Genomic DNA, 26,510 nt, shown 5'->3' with positions numbered 1-26,510 from the left:
GATTGCCCGTAAAAACTCGCTCCACTCATAACCCTTCATCGCCCGAGATGGCTCTCACTGGCCAACATGTTTCCAGAAGTATTCTCTTGAGCCCCCCCCCCCCCAACTCCTGGCCTCAAGTCTCGGATCCCCACATCAACACCTCACTTGGATCCAAGCTGGATCAGATCACCCTAGCCATCCAACAACTCAAGTCTGATGTTCAAAGCATTTTACTCCTCACCTCTGAACGGGCGAAAAAGTGGGAACTAAGCAATTCTTTCGATACAAACATTCAGAATCACTCCTTTCCCACATACCACTGAAGTAGGCCTCCATCACGTCAACCATTCTCAATGCTCTCTCCAAATCTTACCCCCCTCGCTTCAAATGGAAAACCTTACCCCTCCCAAATTACCCTACCTGAGCCATTTGACTAAATGATCCTCTGACTGACAAGCATATTCACTCGCTCCTATGACCCAACATACGCCGCCAATATGCTCAATAACTGTCAACTCGAAACAATTCAAGCCGACCCGCACAGAGAACCCATGACTAGTCCCAGAGCCTTAAATAAAAACAACCTCACACTAGACACCACCTCACACAAGTTTCCTGCCAAAGCCAACTCAAAGCTTAAATGCATCCTTCTCAATTGCAGATCTGCTTTAAAATATGCAGCAGATATCGCTGCCCTCATTCTCGACCATGAGCCAGATCTCTTAATGCTGACCGAAACCTGGCTAAATGTCTCCTCTGCTCCTATCCTTGACCTACTAGTCCCTCCTAGTTATGACATTGTTAGGTTAGACAGACCTGGGGGCATATTAACAAGATCTTTATCTCCACTTTTTTGGCTTTAAAAGCCAAAGAAATGGAGATAAAAATATCGCCCTATCAACAACAGGGTGCTAACATGCAAAATTGCATGTTAGCACCCTTTTTCACTACGCTTACCTTTGCATCTCTAATGAGATGCAAATTGGGCGTTCCAGAGCAAAATAATAAGAGAAATGTCGCTAAGCGACATTTCTCCTATTATCAAGATTCACACTAACCCTGTTAGAGACAAAAAAAGCAGCGCTAACCACAGTAAACGCTGCTTTTTTACGTTTGCTAATTTTCAGACTTAGCCATGTAATCCAATGGGAGGTGGATTACATGGCTAAGTCCACCATGGGCTATCAACAAGGATATCCCTATCCTTGTAGTTTTATCGGTACATTACCAGCGATAACCTCCCAAAATGCCGCTATCGCTGGATTTTTTACCGCCTAGGCGGTTAGCGTTGCTAATAACGCGATAACCAGGCGATATTATCCAGCTATAGCGGGCGTTAAAAAAATTAACGCTAAGCGCCCTTAGCGTTAATTTTCCCTGTTCCTTGTTAATATTCCCCCTAGTGGGCCAGGGGGAGGTATTGCCTGTATTTGCCGTAGCAATCTTGTGGTCAAGCAACTTAATTCTGCTGCTCTCCCAGCGTGGGAATACCTATGCATTGAGGTTGCTTGTAATATAAGGCAAGTCTGCAAACTCCACCTGTTCTACCATCCCCCATGAGACAACCTTTCCTTCATCGAACAAATTAGGGAAATTATCTCAACTAATGCAGATCATCACAGCACTCAGATCTTCCTTGGAGAGTTCAACCTCCACTGGAATGACATGAATGATCTTTCTGTAAATAGCTTGAAATCTTTCCTGAGGGACTTCAATTTAACCCAGATATGTGACAGCCCTTTGCACATCAAGGGAGCAACCTCAGACCAAATCATTGGCAATCCAAAATCTGTTAAACTTGATTCTATCGTCACTTGCGACGGAACAGACCACCACTGCATCACCTTCCTCATCTCAGAATCTGTAAGTACCATCAAAATTCACCCAAAAACCCCAAACATTGGCAAAGAACACTGCAAAACATTATCCTGAATGTTTTGACAACCATCAGTAATAACATTAACCCCCCCCCCCCCCAGGCTATGTCCGATGTCCACAACCTGACTGAACACCACAATCGGTCGCTCCTTTACAGTTAAAAAGAATGCCTTCCAAAATCTCCAAACCCTGGTACAACAGTAGTCTAAACGCTGAGGGAAGGAATCCGAGACAAGCTGAAAGTTGTGGAGGTCGTCGCCTTCTCTTGATCATCTCAAACATGTAAGAACACTAAGGAACATCTGTAACAAATGCATTAGAATATGCAAAGCTAACTTTTTCACAAATCAACTAAACCTAGCTAAAAATCGACCCAAAAAACTGTTTGAAATTGTTAAGCTTCAATCAAATAGCAAACTCAATCTCCCCCAGATCGTACCATGCTCATTGCCGAATTGCAAAGATTTTTCCACTTTCTTCATCGGAAAGACAACTAAGACGGAATTTGATCTGCAGACTGTATTGGAGCTCCTTCCAATCTTACCCCTTATCAGTCCCCCCCCCCCAATCTTTGGCACCGTCGCTCACTCCAGGCTACCCCCAAGAACAACGCATCTTGGAGCTCATTCAAAATCTTGGATGATAACACCATTCTAAAAACTCTCACAGCACAGAAACCACCCAACCACTTCAGTGACTCTCTACCATCGAATTTCTTCAAGGAGATCAAACAGACCCTACTCCCACTATGGGCCAAGATAGTCAATGCCTTGCTGATTCAAGGCTCTATCCGAGACTGTCTTAAGGCTCAACAGGCTACTCCTATTAAAAAAACTGACGGCTGATCACTCCGACGTAAACAACTTCCGTCCAATCTCCATCATTTCAACATTGGACAAGCTAATGGAGAAATATGTCCACGTTCAGCCTTGTAATCACATAGAATGTTTCCATCTACTTGACCAATTCTAATCTGGCTTCCGTCATGGTTATAGTACAGAATCCACTTTCACCCACATTGTTGATGATGTGCTCAAAATGCTGTATCAGAACGACTCTTACCTTCTGATCCTCTTTGACCTATCATCAGCTTTCGATACAGCTAAACATGACTGCTTACTCAACTTGATGGAACATACATGGGGCTTTCAGGGCCCGTCCTAAATTGGTTTGCATCTTTTCTCCACAATAGAACTCAAAGATACAAGGTTAATCAGTCTCTTTCTAATCCCTCCTCAGTTAATCTAGGGGATCCACAAGGGTTCACACACTCTCCAACTCTCATCAACCTGTTCATGGAGCCTTTCATTGAAATCTTGAAACTATCCAATGTTCATTATCAAATGTATGCAGATGACACCCAACTGTACCTGAAAGTCTCCTCCCCAGATGATCTCAGTTCCCTCAACATCATTCTACTGAAAGCCCAGAACTGGCTGACTTTAAATCATCTTAAACTAAATGCTCTGAAAACGGAATTGCTTTTAATCGCCCCCACTTAATCAATCATCTGTCATCAGCGAATGGATGAATCAGCTAACAGCTCTTAACTGCATACCACACTTCATTGACTCCATGAGTTCTTTGGGCATAATGCTAGACAAGAGCCTGAACATGCAGAGGCACATTACTGCCCTCACCAAGGGAGCGAACTTACAAATGAGCACCCCAAGGAAAATAAAACCTTTTCTCCCCCCCAACGACTTCAAATCTGCGGTGCGATCTCTGGTGATCTCCAAGTTTGACTATGGAAGCGCAACCCTCTGTGGCCTCCTGAGATTAAAGATGGCTCCACTAAGGGACTCTCTTAACCCCTTCAGTGCCCGCCCCTTTCCCCGCCCTGTGCCGGCCGTTGCATTAGCGGGCGGGGTCTATGACGAGCTGGACTCGTCATGGGCACAGCGCAACCGCGGCCCATGACGAGTCCAGCTCGTCATGGGCACTGAAGGGGTTAACTCTGCTGCTAGACTCATCACTGGCTCAAAAAGATACCACCATATGATCCCGGAGCTGAAAACCCTAAATTGGCTCCCTTATGAAGCAAAGATACAACTAAAAATTGCTTGCATGACCCATAAAGCCTTATATTACAACACCCTGCTATACCTCACACTAAAACGTGTACTATCTGATGGCTTCAGATCCTCCAGAAGTGCCAGCACCCTTCTGCTGAAACTGCAGAAATTCAGTAAAAAGAAAACTTACGATCAAGCCTTCTTAGGTATCGCCCCAAGAGTTTGGAACTCCCTGCCTCCAGAATTCAGGACAATCCCCTCAATGATAATTTTCAAAAAGGAAGTTAAAGCGCTACTGATGATCAAATTCCTGCCCTAAAACCCCTTGCCCAATAAGCACTCAAAGACTCTACTCTCCATTTTTACCTGTCTTTTTAATTGTATTTGATTGGGGTTTTCAGAGTTACCTCTGTTTGCACTTTTCATACTCACTTTATTATTAGTCCCTCCGATTTTTTCTCATTCCTTTATTCTCCATACCCGTTTTGACTCATGTCTTGCACCCTATTATTTTATTAGACTGCTTATGACTATGTATGTCATGCCGACGTAAAGTTTTTCTCCCCTTGCACTTTTGACCACCCTGTTGTCTGATTTATAGGTCTCCTCTTTTTCTCTCATCTGTAAAGTGCTCTGATACCCTCATGGTTCTTGTTCGTGCTATATAAAACTTTTTATATAAATTAACACCAAGCGTCTTTACAAAAGTATTGGCTGTGGCGATGCTGGTGCTACACTGTCAAGGGGGTTTGCATTTTTCCATAACTTGAAGACTGGTTGTTGTGTTCTTTTCTTTTCTAAAGCAGAATAGGATGTGAAGAAACTATGCGACTGTCTGGGTGAGTTGATTTTCCTACTAAATCTTTAAAAGTCAAAGCTGGTACTGGCCTAGGACAGACTCTTCATTGGGTCCTTCTCCAACACTCGGATGGAATATGTCCATCTCCCTCAATGGAGAATCATGTCCCTGATATCGCAACTTTTGGTTCTTCTTTTACTGCAAGAGGCATCAGTCAAAATTGGGCTGAAGGTGCAGGGACTGATGGTAGCAAAAATGTCTGTTGTTTCCTGGTCTCACTTCCTTCTCACACCTTTGGTGAACCATCTTCTTGATCATTAGTCTACCTAAACACAGAACAAGTGCAAGTTCCTAAGTGTGGTTTCTTTGCAAATCACAGTTAGGACATCGCAATTCCTAATGAACAAAAATGTACAAGTTAGTAACAGCGATTCCTAACGGGGTCGCAATAGACCTATCTCATCTATAAAAAAGGAGGTAGGTTGCAGTGTGCAACCTATTAGGTATTGCAGACATCACAGGGATGCAGGCCTGCCTGGGTCTGCAGACCATTCTGTCTGTGATTGTTTTTTTAATAACGCAATCTTTTTTTATGTAGCTCTCCTTAAAGAAAAACGGAATGCGTTTAAAAAGAAAAAAAATGAAAAGATTATGTTTCAATTTTTAAGATTTGGACAGAGGTCTGCGGAACTACTGCCTGCGCTCCCCAAAAATCTGTATCATCATTTACAAAGGGGGACTCCTTCCCATTTACGAATGGTTACCACAGCCCTTGAGGTGTTGGTTAAAAAATAATTTTTTTGTAACCGTAATTTGGATGGAAAACATTCATACATGCCATTGCGAATTGGTATTAGGAATATACACCCTTCCAAGCAGGTTGCCAATTGGAAATTTAGCTTTTGTACATTTTAAAAATCTTTTTTTTTTGTCGCAAACAGTCCAAGTCTGCAGATCAGGCAGCTATTGGCCTCCAAAAATGTTTTGGATCTATGTCCCTAAGTTTGCAAACCATAATGGTTTATTAACAAATTAGCAACGTTATTATCCCCATTTAAATCAATTTGACATGCATGAAAATTCACCTGATCTTCAATTTAGTAATATTGCGTCATTAAAGACAACGGATGAAAATCAAAACAATGGGGCTGGTTATTGATGGCGGTTGGAGGAGTGTCCGACTTCCATCATTGCAGAAACGGGACCGGCCGACAGGGGGTCCCGCCTGCCAATTTATGATCCGACCTCAATGGAGGCGGACAGAAACATGATTCTTAGCATTGTGGCTTGTGCAGCGGCTCGGGAAGGGCTGCAGCACAAGCCTAATTGCTAAGAGACATGTTTGAAAACATCCCTGCACCCTGTGATACTATTAAAAATTAATGGGGCGGCCCAGTATCTCACAGAACATAGGGCACTGTAACAGTATAAGATAATGGTTGGTTCTGTCTGTACGTACATGTGTAAGTGTAAACAAGTGGAGAACCATACAGAAACATTTAGATACATAAGCAGACGTACTGAACAAGACATACCGTACCAACATTTCACATAGTGATGCCTTTATGGTTTTCCGCTTGTTTACACCTGTACATATAATGTGAGATACGTTATAGGACAAATAATTGATCGTCCACTTTCTGGAGTTTATTATGCCAGTCTCAGTTTGTTTGTTTGCCTGTATGGTATGGTAACTATATACCATTGATTGGTCTTTCCTACTGATCACAACCAATACAAATACTAAAGAAATTCTGTCTTGCTCGACAGAACCAACCATTATCTTCTACTATACTCTGTGACAGGCACCGTGTGGTGTCTGCCACACTGTGCAGGTATGTTTACGGGGCCACCATAGGTGCCCCCCAGGCCCCAAATGGGAGGGCCAGGGGGGAATGGAGGCCTGCTAGGGGACCTCAAAGTCACTTTCTGCCTGCCTTTTTATTGCAGAAAGGGACATTGTAATCTCTAAGGCGGTGTCTGAGCTGGCACCGCCCCTATTGTAGGAATTAATGACACTCCGATATGCTCCATGAGCCTGTTGGAAGCACGGCAGACAGTCCCTCCACCGAATGCCTCCGCCCGCCGCATCGTAATGCGGAAGGCGGACTGCAGGGGCCAATGTCAGTGGGACTCCCACTGACAGGCCGTCGGACTCACCAACATCGTGATCAGGCCCAAAGTCCTGTTTCCATAAAAGAAACTCCCTTATGCTAGGCTGAGGTTGTGGGCAGGTCCGGAAAATTCAGAAGAACTAGGGGGCATATTTACAACAGAATGGAGAAGTGTGGCATTAAGCAAACATTGCTAACACCACGCTTCTCCATTCTGAAAATGCAGGGATGTGCCATATTCACAAGAATGCGGCGCACCCCTGTGTTTCTGCTGGCGCTGAGTTCAGCGGCCAAGCGCCAACGCAGGTACCCTTGCTCTGCGTTGGGGGAAATGATTGTTTATGTGCAGGAGGGGAGACCTTCCTACACATAAACAATCATTCATGGCATTTTGAAACTTCTATGTGTGCTGCTTAATGCAGCATACATAGAAGTTGCAAAACTTTATTTTCTTTTATTATGTATGTGCGAAAGGGTCACCTTCCTGCACATAAACAATCATTTGCAATTTGATGTTTCTGTGTGCTGCTCAAGGCAGCACACATGGAAACAGCAAAAACGAGTTGAAATAAAGCAATTCTCCTCGTTTCGCCTGTTTAAGACCAGGTTTTCCTTGGTTTTTATTTTGGCACTGCCTCCCATTTACTCCACCCTTGTAAATTGGGGGCAGCGTCAAAATCAATGGGTGTTGCGGTGGAACGCCCGCCACAACACCCATTGCCCTCCCCTTTCACGGTAAGTACAGCATGAAAGGTTGCCTTATTTACAAGGCAGCGTTAAGCCACGTTAAGTGGCTTAACGCTGCCTTGTAAATAAGGCAAAGCCCCTATCGCCAACACGATGTCACTAAAAGTGACATTGCGGTGGCGATAGGGGCTAGTAAATATACCCCTAGATGTCAGCAAATATAACATTAAAATAAGAACCAAGTGAAGGTTATAATAAGAATGATAAGGAGTCTGTTTCTCTCCAGAGTAACTCTATGAGCAGAAAAATAAGGAGCAAGAATAGGAAAATATGTCGGCCTGTAATGGTGGACAGGGGAATGTGAGCTCACTAACTAACAAGCCTCACACAATTAAAACATGAAATCCAATTCCAAGTTGTACATTCTTCAGGATCCCACTGAGTAGAAACTGGAGTAGCGCAATTTAGACTCCGCCCTCACACATCACAGAAATGCCCTTATGTACCTAGATGTAACACTATATTTACTGTGTGCTATAACTTTATTAATATGTGTGAACATTTAAACACATTAAAGATACATATTCACTGTAGAAACAATAGTTTTATAAACATGTGCGTAAATGTTCAGTTGAACATGAAGACATGTATTCTGTATTCACATTTGCATTTACACTTTAAGTCACTTTTGCATTTATTGAGTTACTTTTGAATGTGTAATCATATATGCTTTTACTCACGTTTGCAATTATTTCTGAGTTACAAGTGCACAAGTATAACCATTTATTTGAAATGCACATTAAATGTTTAGTTAAAGTTAGACTGACTACATACCTTAACTGAAATGTAATTTGCTTTGCCAGTTCATTTCCTTTAAATGTGTGGTCTCATGATTTTATTAGCTAGAGAAACAAGTATTGTTGTCTGTATTAGTTTCTTGGTTGTAAGGCCTGAGAAGAGACATCTTGGCAAGAAAGAAGAAGACCTAATGAGCAGATAAAGGCTCCTATTCATCGTGTATCAGGAGCGGAAAATGTTCAAGGTTTGAGTAACTCTCCAAGTTTCTGTGAGATGAGAAATTCGAGTGATGTTGCGAATGCATACCACGAGAAGTGAAATGTTTGGTTCCTGGTGAAACGGGAAGATATGATTGTTGTTAACGTTTTATTGGTTTTAATTAGTGTTCACATTGTTAGAAGTTAGAACAGATTCCCTTAGACTTTGAGAAGTACAGACCTCTGCTTCCTTTATTCTTGCAAGTGCAAAGTGTCATGCTAAACACTTATTCCAATTCTGGAAGACGTCAACTGGAGTCTTTACTATACTGACACCTTTTTGCACTTCTGAATTTCCTTGAGACCCTATTCTACGAACCATCCTAATGCTAAACTAAGAGCCTTGATTAGATGACTTCAGTAGTAATTCATGTTTAGGGGAGAGAATCGGAGTTTATTTAAGAAACACCTTTTCCGATTTCTTTGTTTGTTTGTTACCGCATGCGCTGTATGCAAGACCTCTTGTAGTCCGTATACTGCGTGCAATCCCGCCTGCTGCTTAGAATAGCCAGACTCCAGCATCAGTCTTCTTTGCTTGCTCCTGATTGGTTGGTGATCCCGATACATCACTTCCGTTTTGCTAGGCTGGAAGTAGTCATTTGTACTCTTTAGGGTCTACTTTTAACTGTGCCACCACGGTGCCTACCAAGGCGCCCGGTTTAGTGTTTTTGCAATAACGTTCTCGTGTTACTTGCAGCTTTGCGCTGCATCTCCCAGTGTTGTACTCTCCCTCCCTTCCACCACCACCATCTCCTGCTCATTGCCTGCCTCGGCTCAGATTGGTTGCGCCGACAGGGCAGAGATGAATGGCTGTCCACCCCTCGTTGGTCTTTTGTACATTTTGTTTGTGTTTACTGAGTAGACCGACCTCAGTCACAATACCTTTTTAGCAGGGCTGGTAGTGTGTGGCACTCACGGGGTGACAATGGGCCCACAGTGAGGGAAGGTGGGCGCCGCGTCGCTGTTCAGGAAGCTGATTGTTCACATCTTCTCCTTCCTGTCTGCGCCCGACTGGCTTTGTTCCTCAACCGCCTGTTCGCAGTGTCCCAAACTTCAGCTCAGCTACCCCCAGCCCTGCTAAAAGGTATTGTGACTGAGGTCCGTCTGCAAACATGAAAAATTTAATTCCCAGAGGAACGGTGGGCTGGTTTCAGTATATATTATTTTTTTATATAGCGCAAACTTCACCCGAAGGTATCGGGTATCGGAGCGCTTTACATGAGCACCTGTTGCGCTACACAAGGACACATATTTTATTTTGCCTTCCTCTTTGAAGTCTGTTTGTGTGTCTTGGCTTAACTATATAGGATGTTGGTTCTGCGTGTTGCAGCCTCACATAGCGCCACCCTAGGTTCTCACTGTGCTTGCTGGTTTTACCCACTAGGACAGGCTGTCTATTACGAAGTATAGGCACACAGGTCAGTAGCACAATGGTGGCACAAGTTAAAGTAAGGCAATGTGTTGCTTTAGCTCCTTCTTAACACTTATGGTTGGCACCTATTGTAGGTTTGGTTGCCGACTTACTGGCTTTAGTTTTGGGCATGCAATAAATGCATTGTTTTGTTGCATGCTCGTAATTCTTTTTCTGGTACCCTCATGCAAAGCATTCAAATTAGGGTCTTTCAGTGAAGCCTGAAACTCCTTTATTTTTGCCCATGAAATCTCATTTACGTTACTGAATTGCCTGCATTGAAATTAATTCCACATAGTCTATGATGGGCGCTACTATTTCACCCAGTTCTCGAAGAGCCTCTCACTCAGATCGTCTTTTCTTTCGTTAGTCTTGTATGTGCTGGTTGGTATTACACTTGAATGTTCCGCTGTATGTTCGTTTAGTAGCTTCGCTTCGCGGTAGGTCAGACCTTGGTAGGTGATGTCCCTTAGTAACCACAGCCAGAACATACTTTTTCCTATAATTATATAGATTACATTTGAAATCCGATCCAAAGGCGCAGTTGGCTCTCTGGGGGCCAATCACCGACAGAAATGCTTGTCTTGTTTACAGTACAATAGTAAGTCAAGATTCGTGAGTTACCACCAGAAATTGTCGCATAGCGTATCCCACAATTCTAGACTACTATCCCATGTGCAGTAACACCCCATGTATTAGTTTGCCAAGTTTAAAGTTGTCCCATGCAGTAACATTTTGCCAATAATGAAGTTCAGGATAAGTGAGGTGTTACAATTGTACAGGCCCTCTTGTGACACTGTGTATATTCTCACAAGATTCATTACAATGTATGATAATACAGATACTGTGTGCTAATGCAGATAATGTGTGCTAAAGCATGCAGTAATGCGGCTGCAGTGTTACTGTTTCTTTAGCCTCACATTTTATAACATCCCTTGCAGACCTTATAAATGCAGCAGCGCCCGACCGCCCCTGCATGCTCCAGTGTTATCACCTCGTGGGATCGTTCTTTCTAGAATGATCACAGTTTCTGCATGGAAGTGTCCACTGGCAATGTTGTGTGTGTCATGCTTTATACAAGAAGCCCCCCCCCACCCCCATCGCCACACCTGCTCACTGTTTGCTTTCTAGGGTCTCATTTAGTCTCTTTCCTGTGTCTAAGGAACTGTGTGCAGCCCCTCCCCACACCCCCTTTGATTCCCGCATCCCAAACACATATAATGTTATTTTATGTTATCTGAGTTTATATAGCGCACAGCTGCCTCAGCAAAGAAGTGTCCCAGCGCTGTCAGCGTCAGAAGGATCAGGGCTAAGAAACAGAGCAGGTAGGCGCAAGGGACATACAGAAGGACAAGAAATTACTAGACAGAGGGAAAAATAAAAGTTTTGGTTGCTTTCCTAAAATCCAGCAGGCGATCCATGCTACGGATCTGGGGAGGCAAGGAATTCCATAGCTTGGCTGCCAAGCAACGAAAGGATCGGCCCCTGGCCCGAAGGCGCTTCACACGGGGGACTCTAACCAGATGCTGCCCCAGGAAGCGCAGCTGGCGAGTTGGGATATACGGGGCTAGCAGGTTAACTAGGAGGCTGGGCGATGCAAGCTTCAAGATCTTGAAAGATAGGCAGAGAGCCTTAAATTGGATCCGCTTGGCCATGGGTAGCCAATGTAGCCTCCGGATTGCACCAGTAGAGGGACAATTACGCAGGAGCCCCGACAGGGCTCTGGCGGCAGCATTTTGGACACGCTGCAGTCGCATTACCTCAGCCTGATTAGCCCCCAGAAGGAGCGAACTAGCATAGTGTAGTCTAGATAGAATGGCTGATTGAACAATCAGCTGGCGCGTAGGCGGGTCAAAGAACTTCAACAGAGGCCTAAGTCCCCGAAGGAGGCCAAAACGAGCACCAGCAACTTTTTTAGTATGATCTTGAAAACTGAGGGTAGAATCCATCCATACCCCTAGGTTCTTGACCACCAACTTAGGGGTGGGGGTACTACCAAGAGCGTTAGGCCACCATTGCTCACTCCAGAAGCTCCTGTCCTTCCCCACCAGCAATACCTCCGTGTTATTAGCGTTCAACTGGAGGCAGTTTATGGTCATCCACTCCGCAACTGTGACCAGGCAGCTCCTAATCCTAGAAGCATCCTGTGTGGAACCATCAGAGAGGGCCACCACCAGCTGCGTATCATCTGCATATGAGACCATGGTGAGGCCCATATTCCTGGCCACCGTTGCAAGAGGCTGCACATATAGATTAAACAATACGGGGCTCAGTGCAGAGCCCTGAGGCACCCCCTGACCTATGGAATGAGCCTGGGAAATAAACGGGGGGCCGACACTCGGAATGATCTCTCTGTCAGAAACGATCTGAACCATTCTAGTGCTAGGCCGACAACACCGGCTTTCCTCCAGACGCTGTTGCAGAATCCCATGCGAAACTGTGTCAAATGCGGCACTCAGATCAAGCAGGATCAGGGCCACCATGTGACCGGAATCGAGGATGGTCCGCAGATGTTCTGTCACAGCCAGAAGAGCAGTCTCCGTGCTGTGACCGGAGCGGAAACCATTCTGAGAGGGATCCAATATGTTTTTGGTATTCAGCAATCTCATTAATGTGTTATTAACATGAGCCTCAGCGATCTTAGCTACCCAAGGAAGGAGGGATATTGGCCAAATGTTTTCCAGTTTTGCCGAGTCAAGCAAAGGTTTTTTAAGTATAGGAGATACCCTTGCCTGTTTCCACGGCACAGGGACCACAGCTGTAGAAAAAGAAGTGTGAACAACCTGGCACCGAGGGGTCAGGAAGAGAGAAAGTGAGTCCCTGAACTGGACGGGTTTTAAAGGATCGTCCGGAGAGCCAGATTTAAATTTCCTACTCAGTAGAGTAAACTCTTCCTGCGTGATACTGGGAATAGCTGCCAGAGAATGCAGTGGAGGAGATCCGCAAAGACCAACAGGAGGAGGAGACCCTTGCGGAAAGGACCGATAGATGGTGTCCACTTTGTCAACAAAAAAAGTTGCCAGGTCCTCACACTGTTGCTCGGATGTAACCACGGAAACAGAGGAGTTTTTCCTTACTCTGAGGTCCTTGAGAATCTTAAAAATACATTTGGCTGGATTAGGGCTTAGCTTTATTTCATTGGCATAATAGGCCGCTCGGACAGTACAAATGGTTCTATGATAGTTTTTAATAGCGGCCAAATAGCATTTTTTAGCCGCAGGGTCATATTCCTTTCTCCACGCGCGCTCCAATTTCTTACACGCTTTCCGCAATGCAGTCAGAGAGTCATTATACCATGGGCTAGAGTCCAAAGTGCGGCCTTTAAACCATTTAGCTGGAATGAGGGAATCCAACGCTTGGACAATCCAATTGCGAAAAGATCTATAGCCCACATCTGCATCGTTGTGTGGTTCCGGGGGATTAGCAGCAAGAAGCGCGTGGAAATCCTCCAGCCTCAGTTTGTGCCAAGGGCGTCTAAAGACGGGCAGTTGAACAGCCTTGTCAAGGGGCTCGGGGGCAGGGAAGGACATATATACCAAAGAGTGGTCCGACCAACCTACGGGTTTAGGGGTCTCCACCGTAGCAAGAGGAATATTAGAAAAGATGGGATTTAACAGATGGCCAGCTGAATGGGTGGAGCCGGGGACCAATTGATTTAATTGGCAAGCTGCCAAATCCGCAAGCAGACTGCAGATTTCAGTATCTTGCACAAGATCGAAAAGCAAATTGAGGTCACCCAGGATGCTGAAATTGGCTGTACCCACTGCAAGCGTGCTTTTAACACCATTCTAAATTCCCTCTTAAATATCAGAAATTGCAATGGTCGACATTTAAATACTAGTGCATATGTGAGATAGGATGCATGTAACAGCAATGCAATAAATTCTTTTTAAAGCTGTTTTTACCACGAGCCATTCTACATATTAAATTCCAAACATAATCCTTGATATCTTGAGGTCGCAGCTGCTGGCATATCATATTTCGATTTGCACATTCCAGTCATTCATAGCAGCATTCAAAATATATGTATTGCTCCTTTAGCCAAAAAGCCATTCCTCTGTTTCCCATGTGCTGTGTTTAAACTCAATTGCTTCGCAGTGATGTAACAAGGTGCACTTGAGTCCTTATGTAAGCAAGGTTCGATGGTAGCAGGGGTGTGACCCAGACCCTTGTGGTGCCAACACCAGTCAGAGGGCCCCTTTCAACACAAGGCCTATAAATATACGTGACATATGAGAGGCAGGGAGTCCCCGTCATTTCGTGTTACTCAACTGGCTGGTAGAGTAGTAAAAAATATGCTTAATTGGGGTGCAGTGGAACCAGGGCCGGACTGGCCGTAGCAGGCACCGGGCAATCCCCCGTGCGCCGCATGGGTGGGGGCCGGTTTTGGGCCCCCGGGGCGGTTTTTGTTACAGGGTAGTTTTTGCAGCATAGCTGCAAAATCGTCCCTGTAATAAAATCGGCCTAAAACCGGCCCTGGTAAAGAGCTCAGCCGCACCCCCAACCCTTGGGGGGGGGAGGGGGCGGCCGAGCAATTTGTCAGGGCCGGTTTTGGTTCCCAGTCCGGCCCTGAGTGGAACCCTCACACTCCTGTCTCGGTGCTTTAGTGTACTTGGTCTGTTAAAGGCACACACACCTTGTCCTTGCTCACAGCTCTACTTTAGCGAGCTTGCTTCATTTATAGACTATTACTGAGTCTATTGAAGAATACTGGAAGAGACACCATCCTGCCTCTTTAGTTGTAGCTATGTGAGTGCTACAAAGGAACTTGTTATGATCATGTTAATCTGAACTATACTGATGTGACTGGTTGTAGATGCTAGTAGACAGCCCGAGATATAAATCTTAAAGCATAAAGTTCATACCATGTCAGAGCAAATATATATGCCCAATAAAACATGGTACGTAAACAAGTGTGCTCAGGCTTTTGTCTACAGAGCAAGCGTCAAATTCCATATTTTTACCATAGTGCAGCCTAAACAACTTGGAATATCAATACTTACTGCCTCACAGATTCATGCTGCAATCACTTTACACAGGAAACTACGGAGTCCTTACTCATAAGGCGTATTTAAGGACATTTGTCTCGCTGAATGGATTTAAGTCCATGTCCTCATGTTACCAATGTTTGTTTATTAATTGCTGTACATGATTAAACTGTATGGTAAGGGCAATATATGCAGACCTGTGGCCAGTAGTACGCTCTTTGTTACCATAATTGAGGGAGGAAAAGGGCCATCATGAAGGGTCTTGCTGCTCTTAAAACATAGACCCTTCCCACATTCAAAAATGCTTCTTCCTCAATACTAAACAAGCATTGGCAATGCAATAGGTCTCACATTACTGAAAGTTTGAGCTATTGGCATTGCAAATAATAATACAACACCGATAGCTCAAACTTACAGCAATGCGAGACCTATTGCATTGCAAATGCTTGTTTTTATTGCGTTGGTTGTGATTATTTCATATCTTATTCTACTGAGACTAAACCTATTGCAATATTTCAGTTTGCCAGCTGTAATCCTGTATCTTTTTAATATTCTCTTGATATGCATATATACTGGACTGATTATTAATTTGCACGTAAACTACTTCACTTCAATTACTGATTCCTGGCCCTTATTGTGGGGCCAAATGGGCTTCAAGAAAGTTGCATTGTTTTATTATTTCTAACTCCCTTTGCATTTCAGTCAATTAAAAAAGATTCATCAAATGAGCGCTTGTAAATCATGCACCTGTGTGCTCTCAGAACCAATGAAAAAAACTGTGTTCTCTTCATACTTGGTGTGGGCCTCCTTCTGACGGATAATACAACGCCAGCTTTTCCCATAACTGTGACTTTCACTATATCTTACAAAGGAGTATTTCATTACAAGACCGGAGGCTATCATTATGCAAATACTTTTATTTGCTGCCCAAACATGCAGCCCTTTAAAGAATGTTATTACATCATAAACAAAAGAACATTAACAACATAACAAGTAGGTAGTCCCGGTAACGCTCATCCTCTTTTGTCTGCTGCCCTGACACAGCTAAGTACCTTCTTTACTCTAGCCCTTATTGTCCATGATTATTGGTTAAATATTCTAATATTTTCACAGTTTTTTCGACTTATATACTTGGTATAGAGTAAGACTACTCATAACTATGTTTTGTATGATGTTATTTCATTTATTTTTGACTGTATGATGTTATCTTTTACCTTTAACTTTATCTGCCAATTTACGGCGGATTTAACCCCCTTTTCTGACCTCCTTTCCCTTTGGCATACTCCGACACGTGTTCTTCGTATATTTACTTTAGCAGACTGTTATCTTTTGCTGTTTAGCACTGTACCCATTAGTAACACCGAATTATTCGCCTTTTTATGCCTTCGAGGTCATGGGTTATTTATATTTAAACCTCTCACCTTTTTGGTGGTTACCGAGTTGTAAAACGCGCTCTCCCGTGTCTCGTTACATCTTGGACCTCGAGACACGGGAGCGCATCCTCGCTCCGTTGCCATCGCTCTCGATCTAACCAACGCGTCTTCAAGCGCCTTCCCCGAGCACGGAGCAGTCTCCAGCCAACGCGTCTCCTCACGCGTCTTCCCCCAACACTGAGTACGTCTCTCCATAGCGTCTCCGCCTCTCGCGCCTACCTCTTCCGGCCCCCTAACCGATATTAACGAGCTCGTCCTGACAGCTGCTGGTCTTTTCGGAGCCGATCTTCGTAACGAGGTTTGCCTATGCAATACTGCCACCTACAGGCCTATTTTTCAATCAAACATCTTAATTTAACTGAACTTCATCTTATTTATGAATACATATATTTTTTGAGTCCAGCCATTGACTACCTTGGGTCTCGTTCCCTTTAATTAATTAATTATTTAATAACAATGGATTCAGATGGTAATCCTTCTCACATTTCCATACAAGAAGGTCTGGACGATAACATTAAGAGGTTTTTAGACAAAAAATTCAAATTATCAATTAATGAAGCAGTGGATGCTGCTCTCCTTAAAAGGAAAAGGCCTTCCCCTCCTGAGGAGATCTATTTCTCACTCTCGGATGAAGAATCGCCTTCCACCTCTGGGACTCAAACTAAGGGAAAAGCTTCCCAGAAAAGAAAGCATATTTCGCAGGCATCTATCAATGCCAAAAGATACGGTAGCTCTCACGCTACAACAGATTTCGGTGCCCATAGCGACACAATAGATAAACCTCAATTCCTTGAGGCAGAGAGAATGGGTGCCCATAGCGGCATGATAGAAAGCGGTACCCTTTACGGGACAAAAGATTATTTTAAAGATTTTTATGATGAATCAACAGAATACGAGGACTTTGATGAGTTTATCTTTGACCCAAGAGATACCCCTGAAAATTTGGATGAGGACTTAGACAAAGCCTCAACATCCTCCCTCAGTGTTAAAGACCCACGCGGGAAGGAGATGTTTAATCCTACTACCATTCGCCACCCTCGAAGTACTGAATGGTGGCCTATGGACCACGTAGGGAAGTATATTTCTAAATGGGTAAGAAAACCTCTTGATATTAATACACGAAATTTGTTGAGAAATGAATGTCCCAGACCCTCAACGGAGGATAAAATTTGTTCTACTCCTAACCTCGATCCAGACCTAATCTCCTTCCTCTTTAAATCGGGAAGAGACCCTAGAAAGGGAATCGAGAGATGCCTGAAACAAGCTCAAGACAAGCTTCTGGACACCATGGGTCCAATATCAAAAATCTTGGATATGACCGAACAGGCAAGAGCTAATAATACTCCTATTAATTCTGATCTTTTAAGAGGCTGGGCGCAACGCGCAATATGCCTTATCGGCAATGCCAACGCCAACCTTATTACGGAACGAAGAAAAGCAGTTCTTCTCAGAATGAACCCTAAACTAGCCGACCTTTCTTATAAAGATGATTTGGGCGACACCAAAGGTTTTCTATTTGGTGACAACTTCGTTAAATCCCTGGGTAAATACGTGGCCACCTTCAACGCTTTTAGTAGAGCCCAATCTAATATCCGTTGAGTCTTTGGTGGACGTCCTCTTTTTGGAAGGGCTGGCAGAAGGGGACTACCTGCCAGCCGCGGCTACTACAAGTCCCCATTCTTTCCCCACGAATCAAGAGACAGTCGCCCCTACAGAGGATCACGCTCCAACTTCTACCCCCAAAGAGGAAGGGGTTCAAGAGCCCGTGGCGGAAGGTCGAATTTCTCAAACCAGTCTTTCCAAGGTAAGTCAAACCTTTTCTATTCCTTGTCAAGTAGCAGGAAGACTGAAGTATTTTGTTCAAAATTGGTTCCGTATCACCAAAGACCCATGGGTTCTAGAGACCGTGACCGGGTTCAAAATAGATTTCTTTTTAGATCCTTTCCAAGAAAGGTTTCCCAAGGAGATTATTCTGGACAAAGAGAATTTGAATTTAATAGAGTCAGAAGTCCAACAAATGTTAGAAAAAGGAGCAATTTTAAAGATCCCGCTTTCAGAAATTTCAAAAAGTTTCCTAAGCTCTATTTTCCTTGTGAAAAAGAAGGACAAGGGCTGGCGTCCCGTCATAAACTTAAAATCTTTAAACCAATTTCTAACTTACAGACATTTCAAAATGGAAGGCATCCACCTTCTGAGAGATATTTTACAAGAAAAGGATTGGTTGGTAAAGCTGGATCTGAAGGATGCTTATTTTACCATCCCTATGCACGAGGATTTTCGGAAATACCTCAGATTCACCTGGAAAGGGAATCTCTTCGAGTTCCAATGTCTTCCCTTCGGTCTTTCTTCAGCCCCTTGGTGTTTCACCAAGGTGCTTTGTCCTGTAGTCAGCCACCTCAGAGAAAGAGGAATCCGATTAATAATCTATCTGGACGATATCCTCATTATGTCTCAAGACAAAATAGAGATTCTGAAACATTTAAAAATGACCATGACTCTCCTCCAAGATCTGGGATTCATTGTAAATTTGGAGAAATCTATTCTGATCCCATCTCAAGAATTGGAATTCCTAGGTTTCAACGTGAATACCATCAAGTCAAACCTGATCCTCCCTCACAAGAAAGTGACCAAAATAAAAAAACAAGTTGCTCTAACCCTCTCCAAGGATCATATTCGCTTAAAAGATTTAGCCAGAGTATTAGGACTCCTCTCATCTTCTATCCAAGCTATCTCTCCCGGTCTTCTTCATTACAGGGGTCTTCAAAGACTAAAAGCTTCAGGTCTGAGGAAAGGCCTTTGGTACGAGGACTCTCTTCCTCTTTCGGAAGACGCGAAGGAGGACCTTCATTGGTGGCTAATAAATCTCCAATCTTGGAACGGAAAAGCTATTTTCGGCAATGTTCCAGATTTTACTCTAGAATCGGATGCGAGCAATCGCGGTTGGGGCGCTCGCCTAAACAACCTAGAGACTGGAGGGAGATGGTCCATAGAAGAACGATCCCTCCACATAAACTCGTTGGAATTGTTAGCAGCTCTGAATGCTCTGATGAGCTTCAAGGAGAAGCTAAAAAACTCAAATACTCTTATCCGCTTGGACACCTTCTCAGCTGTCTCCTATATAAATCGCCTTGGTGGGGCCAAATCGAAGAATCTCTCAGACATTGCCAAACGAATTTGGTATTTCTGTTGGAATCAGAAAATAACATTGAGAACGGAATTCATTCCCGGTTCACAAAATTTGAGGGCAGACTGGAACTCTCGATTCCTTTACGATTCGAGCGATTGGAAATTAAACCCCGAGATTTTCTCTATGATCCAGAAGCTTTGGGGTCCGATTCATTTAGATCTGTTTGCCAGCAGGCTAACCCACCAAGTACAGAGGTACTTCAGTTGGAGGCCAGACCCACATGCCTCGGGTATAGATGCCTTCGTCCAAGTTTGGAGTGGGATCAGAGCTTACGCCTTTCCCCCCTTTTCAATGATACAGAGACTCTTGTGGAAGGTCAGACTCGAACCGTGCTCTATCATCCTGATAACTCCCTTTTGGAAGTCTCAGGTTTGGTTTCCAGGAGTAATGGAATTGGCAGTGGATTTCCCTCATCTAATTCCTTCATCCCCGAACCTTCTTTTGGGTCCAGACGGAGTAGAACATCCTTTAGTTCTCGAAGGGAAGATGAACCTTCTTGTTTGGAGGATATCAGGAATTCAGAAAGATATCCTGACCTTTCGGGAGAAGCTAAAAGTTTACTGGAAGACTCTTGGGCTCCAGGTACCAGGAAAAGATACAAAGGCATTTGGGGAAAATGGTCTAGTTGGTGCCTGGAAAGGGATCTGGATCCCGTTCACTGCCCTCTCCAACATATAGCTAATTACCTTGCTTACCTTTTTGACCTAGGTCTCTCCTTTAGAACCATCAATTGCTATAGATCTGCAATTTCATCTGGTCATTCTCTTATTAACAATCTTGCAATTGGTAGTAACTCTCTTATTAAAAGGGCATCCTTTTAAGAAGACCTCCCAAGGCCCGTTATCAATCCCTTTGGGACGTTAACCTTATTTTTAATCTTTTCATCTCATGGCCTTGTAATAGTTCTCTACCCCTTAAAAGATTATCTATGAAACTAGCTACTCTCTTATGCCTGATTTCCTTCAGAAGGGTTTCTGATATTAGAGCACTGGAGGTTTCAAATAGGTTTTACTCCTGTGAAGGCGTTCATTTTGATATTTGGAAAATAACCAAAACTATGTCAGAATCCATCTTCTACCCTACCTTTCAGGAATGTGAAAAACTTTGTGTTGTTAATTGTATGAAATGTTATGATAACAAAATTTCTCCCTTCAGGCTTGCTGGTTCCGACCAACTTCTTTTATCATATGTTAAACCTTTTAAACCTGTTTCGTCAGCTACCTTATCAAGGTGGATTCGCTCTATCATGCAGGAGGCTGGAGTGGATCTGTCTAGGTTTGGAGCTCACTCTTCCAGAGGCGCTATGGCTAGCAAAGTATTTTGGGGGGGAGGTTCCCTACCCGAAATACTTAAAGCAGCAGATTGGTCTAACGCAAGTACTTTCTCTAAGTTGTACTTGAGACCAATTGAGCATGTTAGCAGTGTAGCTCTACATGGCTTTGAACATGCATAATGATAGCCTCCGGTCTTGTAATGAAATGACGATTCTCCAATTATTATGCAGAGAGAATCTTGATTTCATTAAAGACATTCGGAGGCTAGCATTATCCCACCCTCCTCTCCCTGAGAGGCTTGGGTTGTTTAATACTTATGCATTTGGTATCTAAAATGTTATGTATTTTGAATGCTACGTTTTTTTGATTTAAATCTATCTAGGGATTTATTCCCTTGTTACTACTTAATTTTGCTTTCTTCCTCTCAGATACCAAAGACTAATCGGTTTTTCTGGAGTCTCAAGTTCACGTCGCTATGTCATTACAGTCCAAGAGGATGAGCGTTACCGGGACTACCTACTTGTTATGTTGTTAATGTTCTTTTGTTTATGATGTAATAACATTCTTTAAAGGGCTGCATGTTTGGGCAGCAAATAAAAGTATTTGCATAATGCTAGCCTCCGAATGTCTTTAATGAAATCAAGATTCTCTCTGCATAATAATTGGAGAATCGTCATTCTCCTTCTCAGTTTCTCATCCTGCACAAGTGCTGAAAATCAGTGTACAATCTAGTTAGTTGCTACTCTATGTCCTTCAAACTGTAAACTAACAAAGAATAACATTTCTAAATGAGAACAGGATGACTCTGGCGCCTGAAACAGAAAATGTGTTATGCACAGCAAGCAAAAATACAACGTCCATTTAATAAATTGAGTAAGGCACCTAGGCCTACTCACAATAATGTCAAGATGCTAACTAAAGTTAATCAAAACCATGTGGTTCATTCAGTTTACTAACCCTAAATATAGAACAACTTGTAGAATAATGCCTTAAATAATGTGTGCAATATTGAATAAGTCATGTGTAAATCATGCGTGCAGTGGTTATGCAGGTTACAGATTAACATGTCATTAAGCACAAATAAGTGATGGTAACACTGCATGACCAATAGCAATGTCATGCAAATTGGCACCGACCACAAAAATAACACCATTTGCGTAGTTTTTGTAATCTGGCCCAATCACCACTGTCATAAAAGGATGACACTATCAGAATTCACTCATGTGAATATGCTTGTTCAGACCGCATCATCATCACAATAGGTAGCACAAAAGGCAAGGCAATGTCAGCACATTTGACTGCATAGCCCGGTTGTTTTTAAATCTTCATCCACCGGTTCGCTCCTTTACATGGGTGCAGATTTACAAATTTCAGGAATTCACAAAGCTTTCCCCAATAGTACTCCTGGACACATACACCAGAGGCAGACTTCCAGGAGAACTTGTGGACATTGTTTTGTGAGTTCCTTCTTTTGTGCATGCGAACAGCTTTCTGCATGTACAATTGTACATAGACTACAACGGTGCAGGCAACGATGCTTTCACAAGAGTACAATTGCATTTTTTTCTGGTTTTGTTTCCTTTAAAATTGATAATATTTGGCCAGATGGCAAAACTCCTTTCCATACACTCCCTACAGTTTGGGGGGATTTCATTGCCATTTCTCACCCTAGTAACGGATTTATCCAGCCTTGTGGCTGGTATCATGGGGAGAATGGGTCCAGAAAACAAACATACTTGTTTGTGGGTAATCACAAACTTTCAAAGTATTACTGCCCTGAAACACCCACTCCCTGCCCTTTGGAATGGGTTTACGCACACAATAATCTACATGGGGTAAACCTTCTGGCAAATGTAAAATCATGTTTTGTGAATATTAAAATAGACTGGACTCATAAATAATAATAATAATTCATTGTTAAACATTACTTTCAGAATTGACCCCCTATTGATTGGAAACAGGATACAAAGATACTAAGGCCTACAGAAACCAGAAACAAAAACAAACAAAAAGAAGTGTGCCATCTAGAGTTCTAGAGGCTATGCACAGTGAGAAACGTGTATAAATCCAGCCTAGACACCATAGTTAAATAAGAAACAAAATGTAGCGAAAGTGATGTGTTTTGATATTGCTAATCTGTTCTTGTTGCATTCTATACACAGGGAGTATCATCACTTCCTCTGGGATATGGATCCCAGTATGGATTAATGGTGAGTGGCCACTGGCTGTAAAAGTTTTTTACATCTATTAATTTATGATGCTGCATTTGGTGTCTCAGTCATTCTCTATTGATCAGCATACTCCTTTGCCTTGCGCTGGTGATCTTGTGCCCCTCTGAAACCTTATACTTAATATGGGGTATGCACGTAATGGTGAATATATTGGTATTTACAATGCAATCAGAGTTGAGAATCAAGACCCTGTATGTATTTACTTTTTTATTTGTTAATTTTGTATTTTTTGTAAAGCTCAGCTATACCAGACAGGTGGCAATGCACTGCACAAAGTTACAAGAATAGAAATGCAAAACACCCTTGAAAGGAACCAGCACATGAAATATGAAGTAAAAACTTGTTAGACAGCATCATCCTCAAAAACAAGCACTATTAGTATATGTTTCAATATTCACCGGAGTAAATTGACTACAGAAGCCCAGGAGGGACAGTATTGAGAAAGAACATTTAGAGTAGCTGAACTGAGAGGGCTAGGGCATTCTAGGGAGTAAAGTTAAAAGTATAGTCGGTTAGAGGGTGAGGGGGTGGAAAGCAAACAATGTGGGATGGATGAGGTGTGAGAACAGCAACAATGCAAGAGAAAAGGGAGGTAGATTCGGTGAGATTAGAAAATTAGGTAAACCTCAGGTATGTAGGCCCTTGCTCACTGTAAGAGGTACCAGGAAGAGAGAGTCAAGGAATTCATGGCTTTGATGCTGAAACTGGACCAGGTAGGGTTTAAATAGATAGCAGAAGGTTTTCAAGGCACCTGGGAGGAGCAAAGGCTGGGAAGAATCACTCTTAACATGTTGTGTGCTATAAAAGCATCAGTTCATCATATCTAGTGTAACTATATTATACTTGGAAAATGGCATGTTCTGGTGACATTCTAATATTTTTTTAAAATACGTTATATAAACCTTGTAAGCAGTAATTTGTGTAAGATTCATATAAAACATTGACAACGAGGTGAGTGAAACGTGTGCTCAGAAGCACTAATGACATTCAGGGAGAAATAGTAGGCATTCCTGTTGTTATTGGTCAGATTACTGACAATTAATACTCCCCACTCCAGCCCAGTCATTCTCTTCACAGTCTTTACACTGAAAACATGAATCACGTTTTCTCTGTTTCCTAAAAACAATATTGATAGTTGTACCTTCCTTCAGGTTACTTCAAATCTCAGATGGTACTTGTTTAATACATTTGCTTTACTGCACCATCTCTTCTGGTTATTTGCATTCCTTTCTCCCGGCACTCATCTGGCATGTACCAGAGTTAGATCTCACAGGGAGGGAAAGCAGAGCTGTGATGAGAAAGGCTAGACTTGGAGTAATTAATCATACCAGAACCAATTTGAAGGCTGCCACCATGTCCATCTTTCTTGATTCGTCTCTTACTAGTTGAAGATCTGCAGATGATTGGCATCACAACATATATATTCCAAAAACAATGGGACAAACATTTTAAGGGACAGTTTGCTAATGAGAGTTAATCGGGAATAAGCCTTAAACATTTGAATGGGATATGCTTGCTGTAAAAATGCCTTTAAGAAAGACAGAATTCTGTCTAGGTTTGGTCATGATCATAGCTAGTTTGGACAAAGTTTTGTAGTGAGATAATATCAACTGAGAAGATCTATGTTGTGCATGTCCCTGAACACTGAACAGTGACTAGAAATATGCAAGTCCCTTTAAAAAACATAGATGCGGTTACAGAATCGTACACACCGATTCCATTTAACAGCATATCTCTGGTTAACTATGGGAATTAAATATAGAAAACCATTGCAAAGATTCCCACTATTCCCCTAATCTACAGAAAATATACAGGTATGTCTAAGGTAAAGGCAGCATTTATGTAATTTGCGGAAAATGTCCTAATTTATTTACAGAACCCTAATTGGCAAGGATTAAATTGGGTTGTAAGATCAGATAAATATTTGAAGGATTCCTCTTCCAAAGCTGACCCTTGGTCACAATGCCATGCTGTTGCATCAAAAACTGACCTAAGACCATAATGCCATGCTGTCACCTCAGTCACCTCATTCAGCCATGAATGTTTTTGGAAGATTAACATTAGATCCAATCAGTGTTTTTTATGTATTTTAGGAAAGGCACACTTCCACATAATGTCTGATCAAAAGTGCTCAAGATGTCCATATACAACAATTTAGTATTCTTAAACTATTGAACATTATGACCATCAAGCAAAAGCAAATCAATGAAAAGGGCCAGCCAATTGCTTTTCGCCAGACCAGTCTGTCTATATACCCTGTATATCACTTAATTAAATTGTAGCTCTGGAAGGGACCAACCTTTATTATTTATTTTACTTTAGATGTATGTGCCCATTTCCATGCTCCTTTAACATGCTTCTACCTCTATAATAAATGAGAAAAATATTTTTATGCTGTAAAAAAACAAAATAAATGCAGATGGGAAGAGATCTAAAGGGCTAAGGGTTAGCTATGGGCATTAGGCTTAGATTACTACGCCAGGATACAGACATACCATTTTTTACATGAGTTGGTACTTCCTTCAAAAGAGCTTCATAATTCAATCAAACTTTTAGTTAATAATCTGAAAATCCCCAGATGGTTGTATGTCAGAATATCAAGCACTAACTAATGGGCTACAAAAATATCATAGCTAGAATATTGACTACCAAAATACCTTCAAGGTAAGTATATAGGTAAGTATACATTTATATATTTATTCCCCACAACACAGTCAAGACCTAAAAACTCACCACCCAAGCTAGAGCGGAGACCCACAAGTGTTCCAAAAATAGCTCAGAGCCATACGCACGTTCAACAACACTTGGTATCCATCTTTAATGGGGCTACCAGGGGCTCCAGTAATCATTTTCTGGAACCACCCATCTATCAATCAATCAATCAATCAATCAATCAATCAATCAGGCGTTTGTTGAGCACGACTACTCACCTGAAAGGGTCTCAAGGTGCTGGGGGTGGGGGGGTGCAGGTTCCAGTCCATCAAGGAGGGGGTCTGTCGAAGAGCCAGGTTTTGAGGTTTCTTGCGAAGATAGGGAGCAATGTTGCCTGTCTGAGGTGGAGCGGAAGGGCGTTCCAGGCTCTGGCCGCAAGGAAGGAGAAGGAGCAGCCTCTCGATCTGGTCTTTCTGGTGCGGGGGACCACGGCGTAGGAGAGCTGGGCTGATCGTAGGGTCCTTTGGGGTGCGTGGAATTTGAGTCGGCTGTTCAGGTATGCTGGTCCGGTGTCGTGGAGGGCCTTGTGTGCATGGGTGAGCATCTTGAAGGTGACTCTAGCCACGATGGGGAGCCAGTGGAGTGTGCGCAGGTGTTGGGAGATGTGACAGTGTCTTTTCAGGTTGAGGACCAGTCTTGCGGCGAGACGAGACAGAGTTGATCTGGCAGTCCATTTTGAGCTCGGAGTCCAGGATGATTCCCAGGTTGCGGGTGTGGTCCATGGGGGTGGGCAAGCTTCCGAGG

General features: G+C 43.0%; 1 protein-coding gene across 1 annotated transcript in view; it reads left to right on the top strand.

The window, feature by feature from the left end:
• LOC146866278 (uncharacterized) overlaps window positions 1–26,510 on the top strand; it is a 215,626-nt gene that overhangs the window by 115,152 nt on the left and 73,964 nt on the right. The window contains exon 3 of the mRNA XM_085640814.1: window positions 22,986–23,033. Coding sequence (XP_085496940.1) covers window positions 22,986–23,033 — 48 coding nt within the window. The remainder of the gene's footprint in view (window positions 1–22,985; window positions 23,034–26,510) is intronic.

Source organism: Triturus cristatus, chromosome 2_1 (genome assembly GCF_964204655.1).
Source record: "Triturus cristatus chromosome 2_1, aTriCri1.1, whole genome shotgun sequence".
Classification (NCBI taxonomy): Eukaryota; Metazoa; Chordata; class Amphibia; order Caudata; family Salamandridae; genus Triturus; species Triturus cristatus.
This window is presented reverse-complemented; position numbering and strand designations above follow the sequence as displayed.